General features: G+C 42.6%; 1 protein-coding gene across 1 annotated transcript; it reads right to left on the reverse strand.

The window, feature by feature from the left end:
• Positions 1 to 1,247: 1,247 nt before the first annotated feature.
• Positions 1,248 to 12,561, reverse strand: rfng (RFNG O-fucosylpeptide 3-beta-N-acetylglucosaminyltransferase). Its single transcript, XM_066704615.1, has 9 exons — positions 12,023 to 12,561; positions 9,027 to 9,628; positions 5,686 to 5,734; positions 5,316 to 5,418; positions 4,754 to 4,907; positions 3,896 to 3,981; positions 3,058 to 3,223; positions 2,868 to 2,953; positions 1,248 to 2,522 (listed from the first exon to the last, which is right to left on the reverse strand). The coding sequence occupies exons 2-9, from the start codon at positions 9,546 to 9,548 to the stop codon at positions 2,456 to 2,458; spliced, it is 1,233 nt and encodes a 410-aa protein (XP_066560712.1). The 5' UTR covers positions 9,549 to 9,628; positions 12,023 to 12,561; the 3' UTR covers positions 1,248 to 2,455.
• Positions 12,562 to 13,074: the final 513 nt, after the last annotated feature.

Genomic DNA, 13,074 nt, shown 5'->3' on the forward strand with positions numbered 1-13,074 from the left:
CCTGCAGCTTACAACCCGTTATTTGTTTTACAGATTTTGTTAGGAAGATTCCGAAAAGTCTTCCAAATGGTATTGCCATTTCCCTTATAATAACGAGAAAACTATCCAACAAGCATAAATTATATAACTTTTATAACTCCCCAAAGAACTGTGCATGCAGCTTTTTAAGAGTTTTATTTCCTGTGCAACATGTTTGGTCCAAGCGACAGTATGTCTGGTAACAACAGTACCACTCTCCGCTATTGTTTTCTCTCCGGAGTTTAAACAGTGAGAGTGAATGATGCCGTGTCGCCATGGTGAGCACTTGTGTTTTTTATTCTGGACACAGTGTTTGGCTGGTTACCGGTGCCACTGCTGCACCACGGAGCCGGCAGGCAACTTCTCCTCCTCTGCCAGGCTTCCGTGGGCTCAGACTTGCTCTTTGGCAATGCTGCTGTAATTAAATACAGTTTTTCCACTATTAACAAAATCCACAAGGGAAGACAATTAGCAGATTAGCTTAGTCAGTTTAGTTGGCAGCTCTTTCTCTTTTAGTTTTCTATAGGTTTGTTTTAAGTTGTTGAGATTTTCGTTCTTGTTTGTTTTCTTTTTGCATTATGTAGCATTAAAGATCAAATAGTGTTCTGAAAAATGTAGCAATACACATTGTGCTTTGCTTGAAGCAGTTACAAGGTGATACATAAGCTGATGAGTTGCTGAACATATGTGATGAAAGTATGCAATCCCCTTCAAGATATCAGCTTGCACTAATGCAGAGGCAATCTCCCCCAGCTGCTGAGTGCCAGGAGGAGCTGGAGGGGTCTGTTAGAAAAATGTAAAAAAAGAATGACAGATATACTCCATAAACCGCTGAAGCAAGCCATGGTGCAACGCTTTATTCTTAATTGCTTGCTCTGCTGTGCTGATCCCTCTCAACACGGGGACTGAAAAGAACAGTGCAATGTAATTCCACTCCCAGTGAGAATGACGTCCATCTCTCTCTCTGCAGTTATTGCTTCATATATGTGAAAAGCACACCACAGTTGTGTGGCTGTTCTCTTTCCTTGCGCTACGGTTTCCCTCCCCTAAATATATAATCTCTTTACGGTATTGCATGAGTTGGGAATTCCTCTCTCTTTCCCTGTTTCCTCCTAACAGGAGGCCCACCCCTGGGGGTGACCGTTTGTGCCAACAGAAGAGGGTGTGAGAGCTCCACAATGCCCAGTTACACAGGTAAATAGCGGACCAGAACAGAGATTTGCCACCAGTTTGGTTTTCACGTATTCGGCAGCATGCTTTATTCATAGGAAGAAAACATCTTAAATCATAGCAAAGAATAAAAACAAAGAAACAGTCAAGCTAGGTGTGAAAGAGACATTTCACTCCACTGGCCGGCAGTGAGGAGTCAGGGAAGTTTAGTTCTGGTGTGTAGACTCCTTCAAAGGGAGCTCTAGAGCACATGGAGATTGAGTCAAGGCAACATGCTAGAACTGCAAGAAGAAGAATACAGACTGGCTTGGAAAATTATACAGAGGAAAACAAACATGAATACATGTATATAGTTCATTTCTGTCAATGCCCTGTAATAACCATGGAAATAACAAGCCAGTCCTGGCCTGCTCTGTATTTTATGGTTAGGGGCATAAATTATTAAGCTTTTATTTTCTCCCAGGGAAATATTATTAGCACCATTTCTTTTAAATGGGAGAAAAAACAAAACCATTTCAGTCTTCATATGCTGAAATAAAATCTTAAATGAAATAACTTAATTCAATATTTTCTGTTGCAGGAACTGAATCAGTTTTAAGGCAGAGAACGGTGTCTCTCCGGTCAAAATGGATGCGTCTCTGAATAATGTTTTCTGTTATTGGAGTCTTCAGCAATTAAGAATGGGAATTATTTAGCAACAAGAACAATGACAAAGGAAAGGAACAACACTGTCTTCATTGTGAAATAGCCACAGATGACCGGGTTCTGAGCGGTCTTTGTTTTACTTCTATGGTTACATTTTCTCCTGCTGAGAATGTTTACTTCTGACCTCATTGGCTGTTGTGCTAAAAAAATAAAAAATAAAAGCAGCACTGTGATCTCGAGACTCTTTCAATAAATTAATATTACATCTGGACCAAGATCTTCACAGAAGTACCTTTTCTTCTCCCTCTGTGTTCAGATATTGTGCAGTGAAGTCACTGAGATGAAGGAGATGCATCAATAACAAAACAAAATAAAAGTCAAAGGCAAAGTGCAGTGCATCACCGTTAGCTGCCGCACCGTGTTCCCAGCAGTGTGCTCTGAGGACCGCGGCTGAGACCGTGTCGGAGTGGGAGCTCTGGAGAAAGGCCAGAGAGCAGCAGAGCAGTTTCCAGCAACAAGGCCCCCCAAGCCTGACCTGACAGCTCTGCGAGTCTCCTGCTGCACAGGTGTCCAGGGGAAGAGGGCTAGGTGACGGGGTCGGGTTAGCAATAGAGGCCGGGGGTCAGGGGAGCTTTTTGCGGGGACACCATTCTGTATCCGGGAAGAGAAGGCAGTGGACGGTCTTGAACCTAGAAAGGCAGAGGGATGTGCTTGAACAACCTGATTCGTGGGGTGTGTGAAAGACAAATATCAGTGTGGGATGTGTGCTGGGGGTCTTTAAAGTGTTCCTAATGCATATTGCAATTGACTCCCAACTTAAATCTCAACTATTTATGACTTGGGATCTCCTTGTACAATGTACTATAATTTCAGGTTAGAGATAGCTTCTGTATTTGGAATGAGTGCATTGTGCACTTTAGGTAACAGTTAAGTGCTTTAGACCAGTCCCTGCGCTCCGTTTCTGTGCTGCAGTGTTCGGTGTCAGTATCTGCTGTGTGGTTGTGCGTGTACGTGTGATAGTACTGTGCCTTTACCTTGAGGGGTCCTCTGCCAGAGAGAAAGATCCACCAATACTGACCACGTTCCTTCGGTTCTCATAGCCACCGTAGCTCAGGGTCACCTGTAAGATTGACACAGTCCTCACTCACACACTGCCAATTTAATGCTGCATGGGCTGTACACCAAATCCCGGGCCTTTCTTTGTGAATGAGACCCCAGTCTGACCTGTCTGAGCACGGTGTCGGTGGGCAGCCTCTGCAGGTTCTCCAGGTGGGAGTGGAAGAGACGAGTATGTGTCATGGCGACCTCCAGCAGAGCTTCGATGATGTAACCAATGGTGCAGTCGTCAGGGAGACGAATCTTCTCTGCCGTGCTGATAAAGTTTCCCAGGCTGCAGTGGGTGAAAATGATATTGTGAATGGTCTAGCCTGCTGGGCTGCCACTGATCATAGCCTCCTCATTGTCCTATATTTGAGTTCAGTGAATGTGTTGTGGTTAAAAGGGTGAAAAGCTGTTAAAGACTGGGTTTAATTTAAAATGCATTGGACCTTTTTTGTTTGTTTTTTATTTTTTACTTTTTAATTGTTTCTTTATTTTGTTCAATGCATTTTCAGTTATTTTCAATGTATTTGACCCTTTTGTTGGTGTGCAGTTTTTGCTTTTATCACGTTTGTTTTGTTGATTTGAGCACGTTTATTTTAAAGTTAATTGTTTTAGTTTTTGTTAAAATCACAAAGATTTTAAAAATTTTAAGTGATTTTAAGGACTGACATTTTAATGATTTTAATCACAAGTATTAAAAATTGAATTGTTTTTATTTACGTAATGTAAAATACTTAACCTAATAAACAGTATTTTTCTTCCAAATGCCACAAAAAAGTAAAAGTAAAAGAGTGTTATAATACTGGTTGAAAGCAGTGATTCTTATATTTCAAGTACAGCTTGCCAAACAAGCAGCAGAAGGCCACTGATGTTAGCAATGTGTTAAAATAAGAGAATAAGATGCAAGTCTTGAACTCGCAGACAAGGCATTCAGTCATCTTTGGTTTAAGCCCCCTCTCACCTGGCCCAGGGGCTCATTTTGAGCGCCAGACCCCGGCTGATGCAGAACCCTGCACCTCCTGTGGCAAACCAGAACTTCACAGATGTCTGTGGGACACAGGCAAAGAGTAGGTCAGAGTCGCAATGTTCGCACACACACTCACACTCTTAGGACAGGAATGACTCTTGAATAAATAGAATAAGGAAGAACTTTCTTGTACTGTATTTTTGCTCAACATATTGCATTAGCTTTGTCTTCTATATGTTTTGTTACATAACAAAACAATTTATATATACAAAACATAAGAGCAATACAAAGTGCAATAATACAGTACAGTTCAAAGCATAATGAAATTTAGAAATTCCAATTTACACAAGTGTATAGGAAATATACAGTAAACAATACAAGTCCTACATCGTAGATAGTAAAAGCTAGTAAGTGCAGGAATCGTTAAGAGCTAAGGAAAAGGAGGCATAGGGGAAATCAGAATAAACAATACAATACAATACAAATGTTACACTGAATCAGTGCAATTTTACAGGATAATACACTACTAAATTACTAATATAGGTCTGACTTGTCTCACATAATCATGTAAATTACACCTTAAGTTATATAAATATGATGCATAGCAGCCTGAAAGACTGCAGCCACCCACATTTTACACCGCCACAATAGTGCAGACACACACAGAGCACAGATACAGATCTCTGCACCACAATGCAGGCAGAAGCCATTGCTGGTTCTGCTCTACAGATGACGGATATGAATGAGTGAGTATAAAATAAAAAAATCTAAATAGAAAAGACACTCAGGCTGCTTTGCTGTCCCCAAGTGTATAATATGACAGACCCTTCATAAAATGCAGCAGTAGCTCACCGATCCATCGCTCTTGACCCTCTCCGCAGCCTCGATCGGGTGGTCCAGGCTGGGCCGACCCAGGTAGATGTCCTGGGTGTGGGAGTAGGATGACAGGAGTCGCAGCAGACTGGGCAGGATCACGTAGTTGTCATCATCCACATGGCAGAACCACCTGCAAACAGACACACACTGCTCACATACCATATGATTGACGTGTGCTTGAAATGATACCACTCAGACACAGGACAATTATGCTCAATACATGCTTTAAGATGTTTAAGGTAAAAGGAACATGATAATACTCATAAGCTTGGATGTGCATCCTTTTTTTTTCCCTGTTGGATGGAATTTAAAAACAAACATTACGATCTTGGCATTTCTGGCTAAACAGCAGAGCGAATGAACTGAAAACACTTTACTCTGGGTTGGTTAATCAAGTCCTTCATGTAAGTATTTTTGTTTCTAGGGCTGTTGTTCTGGAGCTGTGCTGCCTCATGTGTAGTTATTTTGATGTAAGAGGTCCTGCGGGGGTGATGCTGGTTGACAGCCCAGCGCGCTGAGGTGAGATGACCACACTCACTTCCTCTGCGACTCGATGAACTTGTCGTACTCCACTGACATCTTACAGCACAAGGCCTGCCGAGTGTGCGCTGCCGAGCAGTTGGTGTTGATCATGTTGTCTCCTGGAAAAACAAACGCAGCCCTATCAGAGAGGACCCTACTGATGTGACTGATGTGACTGATTGTCAGTTAATAAGGGAGAATGTGTGCCTTGTGTTAAAGTAGTCCTGCTAATGTGGCCTGTGTGAGATTGTATACAATTACATTTATATTTCAAAACTTGTATTCCAAATTACCACTCAATATCTGTAAATGACAATTCTTTTTGTTAACCTTTAAGCTATGGTAAGCTAGCGAGTTCACATAGTCCTTAAGGCCAATTGTATTACCTGCTTTCATTCTGAGCTCCTTGTCCTCTCCGTCTGTGAAAATAAAGGTCTGGGGAAAAAAAGGACAAAAGAGACTGAATGAGTCCTAAGTGGCTGCTTCCACCCTTTTCAGGAAGAGTCAAGCCAGGTTCTGAAGGCTTTGTGTTTAAGCTCTTGACGCACAACGCCACTCCTTTTGTTTTGGGACAGGGAGTGTGTTTTAGGTGTTAAAAGAGCAGCCACGCCCTTTCTACACAGGCTGCAGGGAGGCAGGTCTCCCGAGGTGGGGAGGAAGGTTAGCTTTCAGAGTTGGCTTGCCACAGGTCTGCCACAACAATACCCAGACATAATCACTCTGGAAAGCAAACAGTTGTGCTCTCTTCTCTGGCTCACAAAACTGGACTTTCCACTGACTTTCCTTTTTTCTTTGCTCTGAGAAAAAAACATTTATCATGAGCAGAGAGAAAGAGAGAGACCACAGGCATCTGGACCCAGACGCACTCGCTGATCAAATATAGCCAAAGCAACAGTGGGAGGATTGCCAAAGGGGGATAAATCTCTCTTGCAGTAAATTCAGCTGTCATACAGTGTATGGGATCTGGATGAGGCAAAGACTGCACAGATTTCCATAGCCTCAGATTACATTTCAATGTGCCTTGTTTGTTTGTCCCAGTACCTTGTTAACATACAATTCTAATGGCCGCCGATAAGAGAATAGGGGCATTTACACTGCCATTTCTGATCCGGATCAAATGCAGTGTAAATGTGCCTAATGTCCCTCTGTCTCGTGATTTAATTGTGGCCCACTGTTCCACTGCTAACAGGTGTAGCTTAGATCAGGCTTCTCTGATTTGGGCTCCATCAATTACCCCTCATGATTTGTTTGTGCATTTCTGGTTTGTTAGTGCCCATTCATTCATACAATCGAGCCTTGATTCACTGGCTTTACTCAACCTTGGCCTTTCTAAGAACTCTGTACTTTCTTATGCTTACAGTGAGTTAGCCATTTCCTAAACTCAGTGCCCTTTATTATATTAAATAAAACCCCTCTGACTTAAATTTTGCCATACCAATGTGTATTTTGGGGGTGGAATTATGTATCAACATTTAACAATCTTAACCATTCTACTGACCAAATATATACTCCTTACATATTAACTGCAGTTTATCACAATTTTGATTTAGCTCTAATCATTTCCCTTTTGCACACTCTTTATCTCCACTTCTGGAGTTCTTGAATTATTTACATATTTTGCTAAAACAACAACCTGAAAACAAAGCCTGCGCTTGTACAGGAGCTCCATGTATTTCCATTTTAATCCACTTTGGGAAATAATCCAATGTGTGTGCCTAGAGCTCCATTCACACCCTTCAAAACGGCTGCTATTCTCAACTGCTGCCTGACTTTATTTCAAAGCTACAGGGACCACCTTTGCCTTAAACTAATATAGAGCGGTTCTGAATGTTTAACATATTGTGTTACCCTGCTGGGAACCAGATGCAGACCTCAACGTTGAAATGAGACATGCACACGTGGCACACTTCCTTCACACGCACCTACACAAGCCTCACTTCAAGCCTGGAGGTGGCTTTACGAGTGTTGTTATACAGAAATAATACACGTGGCCTCTGACTCCAGGCTGTGGCTTAGCCAACTCTCAGGGGCTTGATGCCCTACATTCTTTAAACATCATTGAAATAATGATAATGATAATAAGCCTCCGATATTCAACTCAGTTTTGACCATGCACTGTTACATGAGTTTAAGATGTATTCGTTTCCTCCACACCTCTACAGGGTTTTCCGTTTTGTCTCGGCCCCTAAAAAGCCATCTGGAACTTCTGGAAAGCAGACGTCTCGGGTTCCCTGGTACAGAATGTTCTGTTTCTCTTTGCTGCAGATGTGGAACATAATGTTATTCCTGTTCTACTGAAGCTGGAGAGAAGCCACAACTTACTAGCAATGACAACCCCCTAGCACTATCTCCTAATGCAGGCATTTCACATCTCAAATCAGGCTTATCGGTCTGGCTGGAAAGCAGGCTATCTTGGTCTGGGCTGCGAGGCACAGGAGTGGGAACAGCAGCCTTGTAGCAGCAGCTCAGTCCTCCAGAGAGATGCAGATTTTGGACGTAAACCCCCAGAGGAGCAGATAAAGGCTCCTGCACACTCTGAAGGAAACCATACGGGCTGCATCAGCTGACATACCGTGCTTTTAAAGAGCAGGCCAAGATTCTTTGGCTTAAGCAAACATAGCAGTGCTGCACGTTGGGACACACATGTGGCTGGCAGTTTCATATTCCCGGAGAACTTCCTCCCCAGTGACCGTCTGTCTCCTGGCTGCCCAGTGCTTTAGTGGTGCTCTGTCAGCAGCCACCACACTCTGGTCGGCTAAATGTTTTCCTGCACTTCCTTCAGCTCTCACTAGAAGTTCCTTTTACAAACACACTTTTTTTGTCGGCCTTAAGAGCTGACCTTTTCAAATCCCCCACTCCCCGGTTCATTTTGGATGAAAGCGGCAAAGAAGTACCTCTTGGATTTTAAGAGTCTTTAAGAGCAAAACCACAGGTATTTTCCAGAAAAAAGCAAATCCACCTTTCTTCCATTCTTTTCAAATACATTTCAAAGCAGATAAGATTTTTGCAGAGAAGACTAATTAAAGAGTCGGTCTATAAAGTTCGACCTTGAAACTAACCAGTTGAGCTGCTCACTTCTAAAACCTAAAGAAGCTTAAATACTCCCTATAATTTTCCTTTAAAAAAAAAAACGTACACACAATCACACACCATTTGGTTTTACAGTCCAATATATATACTCTATATATGCAAAATAAAGTTACATAAACAGTAATCTCATGATGTATAATTCTAGTGTGGAAAATGAGTGTGCTGAAATTGGCTGAATCAGCATGTACTACAAATAAAGAACAAATGATTCTGTATTTAGGGAGTGTGTTGTAATCAGCTTCATGTTACGTAAGCGCTGTGGGTTGTTTTATATTCTGGAAAGAAACACAATCTCAGGGCATAGAAGGATTCAAAATTGTTTCCAAACTGTTGGTTGCACATGATTATTAGAAGGGGGGGTAAGACCTTGGCTTTGGCACAGAAGGCACATTTTTGCTTGCTTGTTAAAAAGCATCGGTGCGCCATTGAACACGATAGATTTGTACTTTCGTCAGTTTTAATTCAGTGTCTCTTCTTAAGATGGAGACAGACAGTCTACCAAGAAATATGCATGAGTGACTGATAGTGTGGGCAACTGCAAAAGCCTGCACAGGAAAAATGGGGGCAGGCAATGGCGAGGGGTTTAGACAGGGCAGAGAGAAGATTACTACTTCAAAAGGTCACCAAATGTAGCTACCTGCTCCTTGGCTCTGGAAATCCAGGTCTGGAACAGCAGGTCCACCCTAGACTTGTGGTATTTCCTTGTCGTTTTCACCGCGATAAATATGTCTCCCAGCTCCAGACGATCTCGAGGATGAGGGAGTCTACCCTGATGACCGTCGTCACCCAAAAACTGCGCAGTCTCCCTTTTACCTGTGACCAGGCTTGTTCGTCCATCTCCTTGGGCTTTAAACACTCCACCTGCGTTTCCCTCTACCGTGTCCCCATCCTTCATTTCTCCGTTTCCACTGGGCGGCACCAAACTGTCATTGCCCGTCACCTGAGCTGTGACAGGGAGTTCTAAATATCCCAAGCGGCCTTGCTGCTGGCTGGCCCCTCCCCCTCTCGTCCCCGTGGTCCTGCCATGGGGTCGAGGGTGCGGGACGTCGATGGGGTGCTGTGGGGGCTGCAGGCTGGGGATCAAAAGCAGCAGGAAGGCACAGAAGGCCAGGGACAGCAGGAAGCAGAGCTTGCTTATTCCAACCCGGGACAAGTGCATTCTTCTAGAGCTGGACTCAGCCGCCGGGCCCAGCCTCGGACTTTCCTCTGCTGCCCATTTTCCTTACATACCACTGTGTCCTGGAGACAGAAGCATGGAGAAGGAACGTTAAGGATCAAATGTATCACCTGACCTTCAGTTTTTATTTTGCCACCAACATTTGTAAATGTCTTAATGTAATCCAGATCTAGTTTGTCATTTGTCGAAAGATAAGCAGTACTACACACTGAAGTTAAAGAACTAATGACCTTTCACTTAATAAATGCACACTTTTCCCAGCTTTTAAATGGGGAATTATGTAAAGTTACCTGTGACAGAACACGCTGGGCCATGGCTCTTAAGGACCAAAGTGGTATTATACTAGTGTGAACCTGTTACACTGTGAGCTACAAATGCTGGAACTGAAGCTAACCTTTGCTAGCATCCGTGTATTGTGGTGTAACCCACAAACCTAGCTACCCACAAATATCAGTTTTGCAATTTTGCTCCATCTCTCACCACTTTTAATCTCAAACCCCTTCTGTTTAGACTGAATCGTAGACAATACAAACTGCTCCTATCAAACCTGAATCCAAAACGTATCTGCACTGTTCCACATTCACTGCACACACATTGTACTGCATGATACACAGTATGTAATATACTACCGTATTGTTTCTTGCATCAAACAATTATTCTAAATAAGAAAGTGGAGGACAGTCCAAACTTTCAGGTCACAATTCATCTATATGTGCTAATGTCCTTAAGGGTACAATGGTCAGATATCTATTGTTCTATATTGTCTTGTATGGAAGTATTAAGCTCATACATCAAGCGCTGGGTTTTGTTCCAAAACGATTTAAGCAAGCAGTGGCCTCATACATTTCCTTCCCCCCACACGAACTCACTGATGTACAATCAATTCAGTGTTTCCAGGGATCCATCACTGCCAGCTTCTCTAGCTTTATAGTATTATTTTTTATGTAATCAAGATGCCTGGAAACCATGTAAAATTTAAAGCAGAGCTCGATTTGCTGAGAATTGTTCATGTTTTCACTTAGTATGTTATTAATGTTCTGTTATTTGCCAGCGAGTGCTGCTGTCACTCTTAATAAGGAAGCTTGCCTTCAGTGTGAGTGTAATTTCCTGTTTTCTATTTTCAGTGTAGCAATGACACTTAAACCAGCAGCAGATGGTATTCTCTGAAAGTCAAAAGCTGAACCTAAGTACTTTGCTTTTGTGAACAAAAGATGCCACTTTACTGAATCCTTGATTTTTACATGAGGACTGACTGTTTATTCCATCAATCAAGGGGCATCACTCAATGTGTGTGTGGGGTGTACCTTTACCTCAAGGAAGAGCAACTGAAGATAAACAGTTTAGTACAACAATACTGAGAAAAAGCAGTATGGGTCTATAGTTATTTCAATAGCATAGCCAAGAATGTGTTTCAAGCTAAAACCACACCATTCCTAATTCTGAGTAACCAGAGCTGTGGAAGAATGAATTGGTGTGGCTGGGTGGAAGGAGATCTTGCATGAGAAGAATACGTGTCAAAGCAAATATGACGCACCCCTGCCAGGCAGCACCCCCAACCTTTATTAACCTTCACTGATATCAGCAGGGGTCTCTCTCCCTCTGAGCCCCAGTGCCCTACAGATGCATGGCAGGGCAACTTCTGCATCTAAGTGGAGCATTGCAAAGCATTGTTAACAGTGCACAAATCTGTACCCCAGCACAGAAAAACACCTCCAGCATGGATTGATTGAATAACATTAAAAAAAAAATGTTATGCGCTTGTGAAATTCAGGTGCCCCTTTCTATTGGAAAAATGTGTGTGTGTGTGTGTGTGTGTGTGTAAGAGAGAGAGAGGGAGAGAGAACAGATCTCGGTCTAATTCATGGAAAAATACTGAAGCTTTTTTATTGACAGGGAAGGTTTATTCATCTGTCTTTGGGGCCAATGAAAATAACTGCTGGAACTATAAAACTGCGATGTAAGGGACGGTTTCATCGCGCAAAAGTGCCCATTATTTACTATGCCAAAACCAACAATGGAAAGCCCCACAAGCCATTTTCAATCAACTGGACTAAATATGTCCACTTCTAGTCTGAGGCTTCAATAATCGCAGTAATTTATCTTGCACCACTGTGACTGAATTCAGAGAAGCAAGCTTTGCAAGGTCATGATATAATTTAAATGCAACACGTTTGTATCTGGAAACATCTGTATGGACACTACGCAGAAGCAGCAGACGTCTCGTTTAAACACGCAGCCTTTTTACAGGACTAGTAGCACGAATACAACTTGAACCAAAAAGTGGTACATGTAAATGATGCAGGAACACATTCAACAAATATATAGAAGCCTTGTCATCAGATCCACAAAACAGCAAGGTTACAGTTCATACTTATGTGAATTCATGTTGTTAAAAAAAAAAAAGAACAAGAAAAAAAAAAAAAAAAAAGGAAAGCAATACGGATATATTTCCTTACCAAGAAGTGCCCGTTTACTCATGGTCGCGTAAGTATGAAGCATCAAAGTTACAACTTGACCACAATAAACAGAAGACTCTCGAAACTCATTGCGGCCACAAAACGAGATGCTGCTATCAAGGCTTACTGGGCAGATCCATCCTCGTCCTTTCCTTTTGTTTCGTTTTAACTTTGTCTCTTCAGCCGCAAGTTAAACTACCATCACCACCAGCACTTGGTTTCGGCTGAGACCGCAGGGAAGACTGGTCTCTTTCTCCTTCTCCTGCCGATGTCTGCCTCTGGATGGAGAAAATGCGTGCTTTCCCCTTGCCCTGTTGTTACAGCGCACACTAACCCCTGCCTGCCCGAGGATAAACACTTGGATTCGGATTATTAACCCTGTGCTGGTCGGTGTGGCAGGGCAAGCGCACCGGCCTTTGAAACTCAGCGCCCTCTGTCTGAAAGTATTGATTGCAAATCCCTTTCTTCAAGACCTGTGGTTTTGGGAATTGGCGGTCATGGGCTGGGTTTACCCCCTGCACTCAGATAGCCCATGCTCTTTCCAGTACCCTCAGTCAGAAATCCTGGGCACAAATGTGTGTGGTGACAAAGTTAATTATGCTGCTTCCTGTTGCCTAAGGGTGAATGCAAAACACGACGTATCGAGTGTCTGTCAGCAAGTTGGTGGAAACACAATTAAAAATAAAATAAAACATTAAACAGGACCATGTGGAAATGCAATAGCTATATATTCATAATATAACATAAAAGCATGTGTGGCAGTCTGAACTTCAGACCAGAGCGCTTTTGTGCAACATATTGTGGGTGTTGATCCTTGTGGTTGTTTCAATTTCAGGCAATAGTTTGCAAGGTATCACACATCCAATGCATAGTTCTACATAATTAGTTGTCACTTCCCTTGCATACAACTAGAAAAGTATGCTTGCAACTGTTGCTCACTGTTCCTTAACTGACCAGATCGCAACCGTAACTTCATATCGTTCACTTCTCCAAATGTTGCCAGATACGTGCTCTTTAATTTACTTCGCTGTGTACAAATGCGCCTGCGTCGG

The sequence above is a fragment of the Amia ocellicauda genome, chromosome 5, assembly GCF_036373705.1.
Source record: "Amia ocellicauda isolate fAmiCal2 chromosome 5, fAmiCal2.hap1, whole genome shotgun sequence".
In the NCBI taxonomy this organism is placed as follows: domain Eukaryota; kingdom Metazoa; phylum Chordata; class Actinopteri; order Amiiformes; family Amiidae; genus Amia; species Amia ocellicauda.